This window comes from Tachypleus tridentatus, chromosome 9, assembly GCF_004210375.1.
Source record: "Tachypleus tridentatus isolate NWPU-2018 chromosome 9, ASM421037v1, whole genome shotgun sequence".
Taxonomy (NCBI): domain Eukaryota; kingdom Metazoa; phylum Arthropoda; class Merostomata; order Xiphosura; family Limulidae; genus Tachypleus; species Tachypleus tridentatus.
In genome coordinates this window covers 94,867,082-94,881,340 of record NC_134833.1, presented here as the reverse complement: position 1 = coordinate 94,881,340, position 14,259 = coordinate 94,867,082, and the positions used below count along the sequence as shown (strand labels likewise).

General features: G+C 34.7%; 1 protein-coding gene across 14 annotated transcripts in view; it reads left to right on the top strand.

The window, feature by feature from the left end:
• The window catches only part of LOC143225797 (disco-interacting protein 2-like), a 119,852-nt gene that overhangs the window by 41,370 nt on the left and 64,223 nt on the right, over window positions 1–14,259 (top strand). For all 14 annotated transcript variants that reach the window (XM_076455809.1, XM_076455808.1, XM_076455818.1 and 11 more), the window contains one exon: window positions 9,205–9,279. In XM_076455809.1, coding sequence (XP_076311924.1) covers window positions 9,205–9,279 — 75 coding nt within the window. The remainder of the gene's footprint in view (window positions 1–9,204; window positions 9,280–14,259) is intronic.

Sequence of the window (14,259 nt, the reverse complement as noted above, 5' to 3'; positions counted from 1 at the left end):
AAAAGTATATACTCAGCCGCACGTTTGTTATATCCATGACAAAAAATGGAAAATCATTAGAATTAGTTCTGACATGAGCTCGTTTTGTGCATTGACTGTCTAACGGAAATCAATATGTGGTGTGGGATAACCTAGCGTTAGTGTACGATCCGAATGAAGCTCGTTGGATCGGAGGTAATGTGGCTTTGGTTCATAAGCATAAGCTCGCTGTATTCGGGGTAACATGTGGTTGTGGCGTTGATGTGCAAGCTCAAGCTTGCTGTATTGGAGGTAACGTGTTGACATACAAGCAGAAGTTCGCTCTATTAGGATTATTATGACATTGACGTACAAGCAGTAGTTTGTTGTATTAGTGTTAACATAGTATCGGTGTACTAGTAAGAATCTCGTTACATTAAGGGTAACATGGCGTTAGTGTACAAGCAGAATATTATTATGTTGGCGTTGGTGGACAAACATAAACCTGCAACATGCAACACTGGGGTAACATGGCATTGATATATACAAGCAGAAGCTTGCTGCGTTAGGGGTAATGTGGTATTGGCCTTAAAGCAGAAGTTCGCTGCTTTAGGGGTAACATGGCGCTGGTGTACAAGTAGAAGAAACCGTTATTTTTTTGGTTGTGCAGCTGGAATTCAAGAGGCTACTGAACCACATTGGTACTTACATTTAACTTCATCACCAACCATTCATTAGTACAGGGCTTTCATAATTTTCATGCATCCTAAAAAAATTCTGCATATTTTCAAAAGCTAATTTTCAGGTATGGAAAAGTTGTGGAGAATTGTGACCATATGAAATGCATTATCTGATTTAACACAGTTGATAATCTAACTTAATTAAAATGTGATTAATTATACAAGTCGTAAAAAATGGTAAAGAAGTAGGTACAAATGGTGATGCAAGTGGTACAAGTAGAGGGCTTTCAAAACAACTGCCAACTGTGCTTGTTTATTGTGCTTTAAATACCAAACCTTGAAAATCAATTGATGCAAGCTATTTCACTCAGCATTTACCTTCTTTGTGGATAAATACAATTCTGGTATGACTTTGTACTGGAATTTTAACCATTTTATTTTAAGATAACACTTAATATGTTTAGATCTTTATTTATGCAGTACAAAAACTAGCCTTTTAGCTTCAAGGATGTGTAAAGAGAAACAAATTAGGTTAATGATGAATTACACTTGACAATGAATCATTAATGAAATTTGTTTGGTAAATGCGATGGGCTACTTATAACAAGACCTCTGATTGGCTGCTCACCTCCTGTAGTTTGCTTTGAATTTGCTTTGAAAGCCCAATAGGCTTGTAAAGATTCTTATCGATGGGAATTAAAGATTGCTAACTGACAAACTTCTTTTGTTTTTATCCCAACTAAGTTGCATAACTAACTGTCAAAGCTATAATAGTAGTAAAAAACACTAGTTGAGTGTTTCAGTAAGTTATTGATACCCATAACAAACATTTATTAACTGGATGTGTCCAAGAATTTTCAATAGCATTGTGTATAGTCTGTTTGTTTTGAGTTTCGTGCAAAGCTACTCGCGGGGGCTATCTGCGCTAGCCGTCCCTAATTTAGCAGTGCAAGACCAGAGGAAGGCAGCTAGTCATCATCACCCACCGCCAACTCTTGGGCTACTCTTTTACCAACAAATAGTGGGATTGACCGTCACATTATAACGCCCCCACGGGTGAAAGGGCGAGCATGTTTGGTGCGACCGGGATTCGAACCCGCGACCCTCGGATTACAAGTCGAACGCTTTAACACGCTTGGCCATGCGTGTATATGTGTGCCCAGTGTATATATATGTGTGTGTGTGTGTGTGTGTGTGTGTATATATATATATATATATACTCTTCAAAACAAGAAACGCAAAAGGAATATTTTTTTATTTTAAAGAGAAATATATGTAATAACGTTACAAGCTCAGAGTATGTGATGTTACACGTGTGAAGACACTGATTGTCAGACCAAAATGACAATAACAGTTGTGCACTTTGAAAACGGAGGAAAACATCGGATTTTTCGCCAAAACGCATGCGTGTCCAATAAATTTGTTTGAGAGATCTGCATGTTCTGCAAGTGCAACATGTGCAAAATCCCTATAAAAAGTGACGGGTTCTCGGTTTCCATAGCTCAGTGTTAAGCCACCGACACGCAATACAGTTACGCCAAGACTGACTGAAGCACAACGCAACAACGCCATTGGTCGCTTGGAAGCAGGCGAATCTTGATCAGATGTTGCCAGAGCTGTGAATGCCCACCCAAGCACCATCACAAGGCTATGAAATCGTCACCAACAACATGGATCAACTCGTGACCGTCCACGATCTGGCAGACCTCGTGTGACCTCGCCCGCACAAGATCGCTACATCCGGTTACGTCATCTTCGGGATAGGACCACCACTGCGACGTCTACTGCCTCAACCATACCAGGGCTGCGTAGGATTTCCGGTCAGACCGTACGCAACCGTCTACGAGATGCAGGAATCCGATCTCGATGTCCAGTCAGAGGCGTCATCATCACCCAGCAACATCGTCAAGCACGGCTGCAGTGGACTCGGGTACATCGGGTATGGCCTCATCGACGATGGAGGCATGTTTGTTACAGCGATGAATCACGTTTTATGCTTCGTAGGCAGGATGGAAGGACCCGTGTTTACCGTCGCCGAGGTGAACGTTTTGCAGCAAACTGTGTGCAGGATGTTGACAGATATGGTGGTGGCAGCGTCATGATGTGGGCTGCCATCGCCTACAATGCCAGAACAGACCTTTTGCACATTCGAGGGAATCTTACGGCTTAACGATACGTCGACAAGATTCTTAGGCCCCATGTGCAACGTCATTTTTCAACGTCAAGACGTTTTTCAACATGACAACGCCCGTCCTCACACAGCCCGACTCACCACTGTCTTCTTGAGACACCATAACATCAACGTTCTTCCCTGGCCCTCCAGATCACCAGATTTAAACCCCATCGAACAGCTTTGGGACGAGTTAGACCGACGTCTGCGACGGCGACAACCTCAACCGCAGACTCTACCTCAGCTTGCAGCAGCTTTGCAGGCTGAGTGGACAGCCATTCCACAGGATGTGATTCGTCATCTCATCGCTTCCATGGGCATGAGATGCCAGGCCGTTATTGATGCTCACGGGGGGCATACTCGTTATTGACGTTGAGTGACGTTAAACTTCACCTAGTGAGCGTGGACTTCGCCTTTGCAGACTTTGGATGTTCAGCAGTGGGATGTGCAAAGTTTCACACATGTCATACAGAACTACACGGAATAAACTTGTTAACAATTTATCTCATATTTTGCCTTTTGCGTTTCTTTTTTTGAAGAGTATATTTTTGCTATCCCATAGAAACCAAGACAAGTAATTTTATTTCTAACTTCATTTTGTGCAGTATTTTATTGGTTGTTTTTTTATTTTTTCAGTGCTGTTATGGTATTATTCACTAAGCATTTCTGTGGCATAATAATGTTATAATGATGAAATATGTAATATGCTGTAATAAATATTTTTTTTATTTTAGTTGAGTTTATGGCTCAGAGGTAGTTTGTTTGTTCGTATCGCTTAAAGTATAGGTTCAATACTCACGATGGTAGCAAAGCAGCTAGCCTGTTGTGTAGCTTTATGTGTAAACACGACAAACAAAACAAAGTATGATAAGACAGCCTATACTAAGAAACTTAAAATGGTGGAAAAATTATTTTCACTCTTGTTTTTTTCTGTAATTTTTTTATGAGAATGTGTGTTGTGAAAATGTCAGGACTAGTGTAAAACGATTATGGTTATTATGTAGTGTAAGCTGATTCATATATTGATCATCCAAACACAACAGTTAAACTACGTAATGCATGATGCGTACAAAGTTACATCAGCAAACCTGTGATAAACATTTGCTTTTAAAAATAGCTAAATTTAACACTCACACTATATTTAAAATATCTACGTCATAATACTTATATTAACTTAAACAGTCATGTATATCTAACAATAACATCATTTTAAATATCGGGCACAAAGTCTGTTTCTTATTTTAATATTTTATTATGCTCCCTCTGGTGTGAATAACTTCTTGACATCACCGTGACATAGTATGCCTGAGGGACTGAATGTAGTTCATTAATCCTCATACGGATTAGTACTTCCTGCAGTTCCAATGTGCTTCTCTTTCTTTTTGTTATCCATTACCTTCCAGTAGATTTTAATATAGTTAAGATCTTTGCTGTTGCTCGCACAATGGCATGATTTTCTCCCTCCTTCGAAGATAGTGTTATACCTGAAGCATTTAAATAAAATATAAAATGTCTTTTTAGTACATGTAGAGTGAAATTTTACTTCTATTGCATAGAGCCCGTGAATATTAACAGTTTTTCTTGCCCAAGTCATTCTCGAATATTCAATGACCATCTTCACTGGACTGGTACCGAATTTTTTTCGTTAACCAGGACTCGAGAATCTCTATGCAGTTGCCAGCATTGATAGTACTTTTCACATAATGGATCCATTTCACACCCTGGTCAATGATGTTTCGCCATATCACTTGACCCTGCGGATGCTCCATAACTGCATTCAAACAATGAATGAAATTTTTACCCACATCGGACGTTGTTTAAAGCTCCTTTCACCAGAACCATTGAAGTTGGACTTTGATTCTTCTGAGATCACTTTGTTCCACGTTGCGTCAGTCTAATTACCATATTTGGCCAAGTTGAACCACATATTGTTGGTGAGAAGGAATTTTTTTCTTGGCCATCTTGCTAGGAGACAGGCTGAATATAGTATCGTGATAGATTGTTGGCAATGACCGTGAAGTTTCCTGACTTGTTCTTTTGATATCTGTGGCTAACAGCCGACGATCCAGCAAGTTCACGCATTTCAGAACATGATTGTCAGCTGCTGTAAAAACATTCTTCCTGCCTCTTCCCTTTCGCTAGTCAACACTGCTTGCCTTTCTTTATCTCTTCACTCAGCGACTGATGGTGGACTGATTAAATTCAAAATTCTTCTAGCAAGCTACCTTGTTGGAAGTCCCTCTCTGCTCAGCGAATCATTAACTCCTTTTTTCATAGTTAACTCGCAACATTTGTTCCTGGTAGCAGATTGACTTCTAAATTAACTGTCAGTAAGAACCTCTGTTTATAGGCCCGAAACTTCTGATGCAATGCACAAATATCCTATAAAGATCCCAGTGTAATAATTATAAACAGTATTGCATCATCCATGAAACACATTTATACTTTCATGCATTAGGGTCTAAAACAGACAATTATCCCGAAGAAAAGTGTGAAAACAATTGGGTGAAGCAATATTTTTTTTCACGACTGAGTTCACTCTTGTAGTTTGTCAGTGGGTTTAAAAGCTATTAATTAGTTGACTAATTAATTCATTTAAAATATTCTAATAAATGAATTTTTTTACAGACTATTTTATGAACTTTATATTTTGTTTTTTGACACACGAAAACTTAAGACAAATTTTGAACTCTGACCTTTGTACAGACGTACTTATAATTCCTGATGGACGCTAATACGTCAGGAAGCACTAACCGTATTTAATAAACATACTGTGGTAGCTTACAGAAACAAAGCTGGTCCTTGGTATCGAAAATGTTTAAAAATCCTGGTGTAGAGAAATGTTGTTGAACTTCTGAGTTTAATATCTTTTTCTGCCGTGTGTTTATTTATACCTCTCTGTGTGTCATATTTTGTACATAAGTACGTTTACATGTCTTATCCAACTCTCTTTATGGTTTCTTTATGTAGTTTTTGTTTACTTGCATCTTTTTACTTTCTTCAATATTGTAGACAGTGTTAATTCTCTTTTGTTTTCGGTTAGAAATCTGGCACATGAAACCAAGAATGAAAGATAGAAAGACGTCTGTCACCTTACGATAACACGTTATGGAATAAAGAATAAATTGACAATTTATTTTAGTAACTCGGAAACACACCCATGTCTGTCTGCTCGATTCGTAGTCAGAACAAGTCCGAGATTGTTCGATTTGATTGTCTGAACACGCCCCTGAGCTGGTTCGAGCCGCATTTCTGTTCATTTTAATTTGAATATTTTAATTTCTTTGATACGAAATGCTTTTAGAATTAATTTGTAGTTGATTCGTCGTGCAACATTTATTTTTTACATTAATTCGAAATGTTTAGAACTAATAATGCCTACTTATATTGTTTTGTGTACTAGCTGACGTTAGAGAATTCTTCGAATGTTTATGGGGTACAGTAATATTGCTGTTTTAGTAGTACGTAATTATAGTCGTGTATATGTTTATACCTTTCATTCTGGAAGACAGTACTAAAATCTATTAATTACAATGTAAGACGCTTTCCTTGTTTAATTTCTAGGATGAGTGATTACGTAAAACTACTCAAAAAGTGCCCAGTTATTTTATGTGAAGTTTTTAATTTTCATACAGCTGACCATCTAAAACTACCACTTTTCTATCTTCATGACGGCCTTTATTGTCAGTTTAAAGGTCAGATTTGAGATTTCTTACTAACTATATCATTGAGTGACTAGTATAAACTGTGGTTTCTTAGCTAAACACAAATAGTCGTTTGAGTTTACTGAATTACACAGTTAATACAAGAGTTTGGAACAGGTTCAGGAGAGTCTCGTAGTCTAACCTGTTGTCGATGGAATACAATATTCCAGAAATGGTGCTTGTCCCTGTACACCTTTAGTGTTATGTGTTCCATTTCTAGGTAACATCATATGTTTGGTTTGGTTGTCTCATATTTTAAGTATTTAATTATTTTTTTGTTTTTAGATTAAATCTTGTATCAGCTTTGGTTGTTCAATGTCTTTTGAGTTATTGCTTAGACAGTCCTGGCGTGGCCAGGTTAATATATCCGAAGTGTGAACCAAAGATTTATTAATTCTTTTCTGTTACTACAGAGATAAGGTGTAGCCCAACAAATGACCGTGAGTGCTAAACCGCCTTCCATTAAGTTTATCAGTTTAAAATTAGGAATTACTGTTAGCAGATAGCTGTTTATGAAGGTTTGTACTGTCTGCAAAACTAAATTTGGATATAGTAACCAACAAAATGTCCCTCATTTCTGCCAACGATAGGACAGTTATGAAATCTTTTAGTTAAATAGGGAGGTAGTTCTTGTAGTAAATTCCCAGGATTGTGCACGAACACCTGTGTGTAAATTCTTCACAATTTTATTGAATATGCATTAATTAATTAATAAAAGTCTTATGTAGTTGTTAAAACGGCAATAAGAAAGTTAAAGATATACATTTTAAAAGAAATTTCAGTTAAATAAATGAGTAAGTGAAATATGTGGTTGTGAAGTGTTATTGAGTGTTTTGTAAAAATTGTATCAGGTTTTGATAGCAGTCATAAACAATTACTAAATTATGCATCATGAGAGGCTATCCTCAAACAAGTAATCATACTGTGTCGTAAATTCATTCATCGGCACGTTCTTATATTATGCTATCAGTTCCTACATGCTAGATAAGTTATCATAAAAACTGATCCCAAAATAAATTGTAATAGTATGTCATGGATTTCTGTATGCTGAATAATTTACCGTAAGAACTGATTTTTTCATAATGGTATAGAAGTCGTGGATTCCTATACGCTGGAGTATTTAACGTTTAAATGCAAAGAAGCGACACATTTTCTTAAAATGTATATTATTGTAGTTTACTTGTGATTCACCTCACTCATGATAAATTTTTATCTCATGTATCTGTGACAAAATTATCTTAGGTTTTGTGTTTTCAAAGGAATAAACTTAATTTACTAATAAGTCGTGTCAGAAATTACTTAATCATACCAAATTTGCTCAATATCCTTTCTTTATTTATATAGAAAACCGTTATTTTTCTTTCCATTGTATTCTGTATTTACGATGTTTAGGACGTACGTGTGTGATTAAAGTTTGACTTGCATGAGCAATTTTCAAATCCTTGATGTTTGATTCTGGAGTGACTTGGATTTCGAGATCAAACACAACTTTGTAGGGAATGGTGTGATGACTCATGCTTGACCTTCACACACAAATAAAATTTCTTTTTTTTGTTATAGCTTTTGTCGACACTTTAAACTGTGCAGCAGAATTAGGTTTGCTTGTCGCAAAAGAACTACTACGTTTAGTAGATCAGTCGCAAATTAGGGCAAACATGTTTGTTTTATACAGTTCACCTAATTTGAGTTGATTATTAACAAATGTGGAATGACACTAATTTATATTAAAACTGTTTTGTTACTGGACATTTGACGTTGCATAACAACATTTAATAATGATGTTCAGCTTGTTTAGTTAAGACAGCCCTTGTTTCATACTGTGGCACGTAGAGCATATCAAAATATTTGCATTTTTATTTTATTTTACCAGTTCCCGTTCTCTTTTGAAACCTAACGTTTAGTGAGAACATGTAAACGTAAAAGAGTAATTTATTTTCTCACTTTTTAAAAATCTAGTGACTACAGATGATGCTCAGTTAGCACATGTAAAGGAGTAACTTGTTTGTATTTAATCTTTAGTTGTTTTATGTTTTAAATCTAGTGACTATACAGATGATGCTCAGTCAGAACATTTAAAGCAGCAACTTGTTTGTATTTAATCTTTAGTTGTTTTATGTTTTAAATTTAGTGACTATACAGATGATGCTCAGTCAGAACATTTAAAGCAGCAACTTGTTTGTATTTAATCTTTAGTTGTTTTATGTTTTAAATTTAGTGACTATACAGATGATGCTCAGTCAGAACATTTAAAGCAGCAACTTGTTTGTATTTAATCTTTAGTTGTTTTATGTTTTAAATTTAGTGACTATACAGATGATGCTCAGTCAGAACATTTAAAGCAGCAACTTATTTGTATTTAATCTTTAGCTTTTTTTTTAAATCTAGTGAATAGACAGGTTTTGCTAAGTCAGAATATGAAAGGGAGTAACTTGTTTGTATTTAATTTTTAGCCATTTTGTGTTTTACATCTGGTGATTATATAGGGGATTCTACGTTTGGGCACAAAGTTTCTACATTTCTTGCTCCATTTCTCTTGATGGAAAGTTATTATTATTTTTTAAAGATATGTCCCTTGAGTTCCTTTATTTAAAGTGCCATAAAAAAGAATGTGCCACAAACTTATATATAATGATTATACTATAATTTCTTTCCAAATGAAATGTCTAAAACTTGCTTTTTTTACATGTTTCAGGTGATATCACTCAAAAAGGGTACGAGAAGAAGAAAGCAAAATTAGTAGGTCCTTATCTCCCAAGCCACGCAGCAGGTAATATTTGCCTTCCAGAAAATGTTCATGTGTGCATGCTTGTTGTAGACCTGCTTCGTAACAATAAAAATAACATTGATTATGTAAAGATAATGCCATTTTTCTTTATAAAATCAAGTTAACTTAGAAGTAAATTTATATGAAATCAAATGTACATATTGAATCTCTATTTTAACATAAACAGCTTTTTTTCATTGCCAAATGATACGAAATTTGTGAGAAAGCAATATATTTTCTTGGAAAGGCTTTTATTGTCAAAGGTATGTCAAAATATTAAGCTTGTGGGATCTAGACGGTTTGGTTCATTAACCACAATATATAGCAATTAGCTGGATTAGATGAACCTTCTAGTTTATTGGTAATATAACATGATAAATAATTGCTCAATGACATCGTTAACTTTATTAGCCATGTGACGTGACAAATCATAATTCAACTAGATGCTTGATTTATGGGCTGCATGATATAACAAACCTTAGCTGGACTAGATTGTTTCATCAATTGTTCACATGATGTGCAAAATCATAACTGAACCAGATGGTTTCATTTAATAGAACTTGATGGTACATATTATAGTAGCTCCAGATGGTTTGGTTCATTGGTCACATGATATAACAAATCATAGCTGGACTAGGTATTTTGGTTCATTGACCACATTATTTTACAACTCACAGTTGGACCATATAGTTGAGCTTACTGGTCATATGATGTGACTAGCCATAACTGGATCAGATGATTTGATTTAATGGGCACATGAAGTGACAAATTATAGCAGTTCTAGCTAGCTTGATTCATTGGCTACATGATATGATAAGCCATAGCCAGACCAGATAACTTAGCTTATTGTCATGTGATAGGACAAATCATAACTGGACTAGATGGTTTAGATCAGTAGCAGTGTGATGTGAATCATTGCTGGACTAGATGGTTTGGTTCATTAGCCATGTGATCTGATAGTGCAGAGTATTCTATAGTTGGTTATAGTAATGTAGTTTTTGTATAAATAATTGAGTTTAACACTGTACTACACAAACTCAAGGTAGTGGTGAATGGTTGTCCATTGAAAGAGAGGCGAAGTTTACTTTAGTCTGAGTTTTTTTTAACATTTTTCAAATTAATAAGATAGAAATTATTTAATCAGTAGGCAACAGAGACTGCTTATTTATTTTACTTACAACTTCTGACACCAATGAAAGGAGTTGGTTTTTGCATTTTCAAAACTAAAATTGATGTGTAGTGTACTTAACTTCACTTTACGTCATTTGTTTTCCACATAACTTTAGGTTGAACAGTTTAATTAGTATTATAGTTGATGACAAGTGAAAAACAATTCAGTAGGTTTTTGTTGTTTTTAACTTTTAAAAATATTTAATAAAAGTTTGAAGAATTAAATATAAGTTGTTATGTTTTTCATTTAAATTTATAAGATTCATATACAGTGTTTCAACTAGTACATAAAAATAGATGTGTTATGATCATGGCACTCAAGAGAGGATCAGGATTTTTGTATTTTGAGAGTGTAACTCATTTTAGGATCTGGACATTTATAATGCAAAATAATGTCACATGAAACCCAATAAAAATTAACTATATCGGTGATCTGTATCTTATAACACTTGTTCACAGTTGTAGAGAATGAAGTGAAAATAGTGCTAAAGAATCCAAACAGTAAGGTAAAAGACTGAAACTAAGTAACTTGATAGTCATAGCAGGATTAGTCAAAACTCTAGTTCCTGAATGGAGTGAATGGACAACAGTGAATTATTGGGGTGCTTGGAAATATGAAAATGGAATTCAAGGCATCCAAAAATTTTGACAGGTGCACTCAGAAATTTGGACAAATTGCAACACCCATCTGTTTATGGTTCAATAGAACACTGAAATTGGAAGGTGGGGTAGACAAGTTAATCATAATTGTAGAATTCTGCATCGATTTCCCTGTATTCAACCCCACATTTTTAAATTTATTCAGAGCTTCACACATACCAATATTGCTTCCATAATGACCACATGATATGAAAATTCATAACTGTATAAGATGCCTATATTCATTGACACACGACATTACAAATCATAATTGAACCAGATAGTTTGACTCATTACTTACTTTACTATGACATCATAAAAGAGTAGACGGTTTAGTTTATTGGCCACATGTTATGACAAATCAAAGTTGAATTAGATGGTTTAGTGAATTTGAAAGCATGAATGACAAGTGACAATGGTTTTGTCCATTGTGACAAGATATGAAAAATCACAGCTCTACTAGATGGTTTGGTTCATTTGCAACACAATATTTCAAATCATAGCTGAACTACATGGTGTGATTCTCTGGTTGCATGATGTGACAGGTCATTTTTGGACTTCATGGGTGGGTGATTGGCAGTATGATATGACAAATTGTAGTAGACTATAGTGGATTATAATTATTATTGCTATGATATAAAGTATAAGTTTAATACTGTATTGACCAAACTAAAGACACTAAAAATGTTTGCATATAGACAAAGAAGCCAGATTTACTTTATTCTAGGTTTGTTTAAACATCCTGCTAATTGATAAGGTATAGATTATTTAACTGGTACATTACTATGTTTGATTATTTATATTTCCTACAACGAGCAGCATGTGACTGATGCTGTAACAAATGTAAAGAATAATCATTATTTATTCTTATTATTTATGAGACCAATGACAGTAAGATGGTTAAGTTCATTGGCCACATAATATGACAAATCACATTTGGATTAAGAGGTTTGTTTTGGTCACTTGGTACTAAACATTGTGTTTTTAGTTACTGCATTTTATAAATTTCATTTCATTTGACTAAGTGAATTTTAATTTTGTGCATCTTTGGGATTAACAGAGAAGACATTATTTACAATAAAATATTTTGATTGGCTGTCATTTTTCTGACTTAGACATTTGTGTTATGTTTTGATTAGATCACATAATGAGCACACTGCAGATAAAAACTAAAACTTTTCTGAAAGTGTAGAAAGCATCTTAAATGATATAAAAACATGAGTTAGACCAGAGATTGTTTGTTGATTTATTATAATATCTACCAGTTAGTTCAGCACTGTGTGATTTTGTTATTTTACTTATTATGAAAGATACAAGAAGCATTGTTTATATGAGAAAAGTTTAGAAAATTAGCCTGGAAATCGAATGCCTATTGAAGCCTTATTTATATCTGAAGTTGGTTGCATCCTTAGCTGTGTGAGACAGGACTTTGTTTTTCTTTGCCTGAAAAATCTCTGAAAAAAACCTGCCCAAGAATAGAAATTGTAATAACAATGGTGTGTTCTCATCTTCATGCTATTGTGTCCTTGATTAACTAAAGTCTGAGATGTAATGTTCAAGTCTTCTGTATTTATAGTAGTTTCCTCTTCTTGTCATCTTCTTGGAGCAGCTTTACTTTTATGAAAGCTTTTATCTGCAGTTGTAATATGTCCTCTAATGTTAGAACTGAAACACTTTCTTTTTTATGATTTACTTCGTTCATCCTGAGTAAACAGTTGTGTAATTAAATAATTTTGTTCACATTTCCTGGAAATATGCCTTTTTAAGTTGCAGTTGAAACATTTTCTGTTTTATGGTTTACTTTTCCATTCTGAGATAAGTGTTGGCTAACTTATCCTTTGAGTTATTCTAAACTTCCATCAGAAGTGGTTAATGTTGTCTCAATGTTTGATTTAAGGATCCCATTAATCCATCATGGTGCTTTTAGTTGTTTATCTGCAAATTTAAGTTATTCAAGTCCTAGCACTGAATGAACATCTTTCTTTGAAGATATACATTGACTTTTCATTAGCTAATTTGCATATTTTGATCCACTATGGCATATATGAATTTGCCTCGTGTCAACGAATTCATCACATGAACTATTTGGATTAGATCATCAGGCAAGCCTTTCCATATCTTTAAACAAGTTTCAGTCTTATCCTTCATTCCTACATTGCTCTTGAATTTTGCTTTAGAAACTTCCTTGTGGTGTGCTTCCCAAATCTGTTTGTTCAGCCACTAATGCTTAGTAGTTATTACAGCTCTCTCTAAGAAGGCTGCTTAATGTTGTTGAAGCTGGTCTTTTTAAACATGCAGCAGCATGAATAGTTTAATGTTCTCTACTCTATCCACATATCTTGAAAAGTAATTCAAGCCTTCTCCCTGATATACATATCCTATAATACCTGTTCTTCATAGTTTGTTGGTTTATTAAATTCGGTGATATTGTTTAACTGCCTTGCCATATACCAAACTTGATGAAGTAGTGATGTAGCTGAAATACTCCAAGGAGGTCATGAAGTCACAGATAGCAAACCATTAGTGGTAACAATTATAAATGGTTTATAGCAATTGATATTTGGGAATTTTGGAGCAGATTTATGGCAGGTTTGATTCTTACATTTTCCAGGTCAGTGTATAGAGATTTTATTCCATTTAGTGTTATTTTATACATTCTTTTTTACTTCTTCAGTTTTTTTGTTATCATCCTGAGCTTCTTTTGTTTAAAATATTTCTGTACTTCTTCAGTCATTATGTTTTCCTTTTTATCTTCAGTCTGTACAGTTTTTATATCTTGTCTTCCATCAAACTGGTCTTGTTTTATAATCCTTCTGTAATCCTAATATCTCGTTCCTCTAAATCAGTGGTTTCCAACCAGGGGTGCGAGATAACATTTGTTTTGGCCACCTTCACCTCTATTCTTAAATAAATAATTACTGTGAGGGGTGCGAGAACATATTAAAATTTTTTAGGGGTGCGGGACATAAAAAAGGTTGGGAACCACTGCTATAAATCCTCTTTTAGATTTCTGTTTATTTTCATTTTGTATCTCTTTCTTCATAATTTCCTTCTTCGTCTTTAAATTTTCTGTTTCTTTCTTCTTGGCCTTTCTTTCCAGTGGTGGTTTTACAAGAGATTAGACCCTAGGCAAGAATTTCTTATGGGCCAGTGAATATGCACACACTGTTTTAC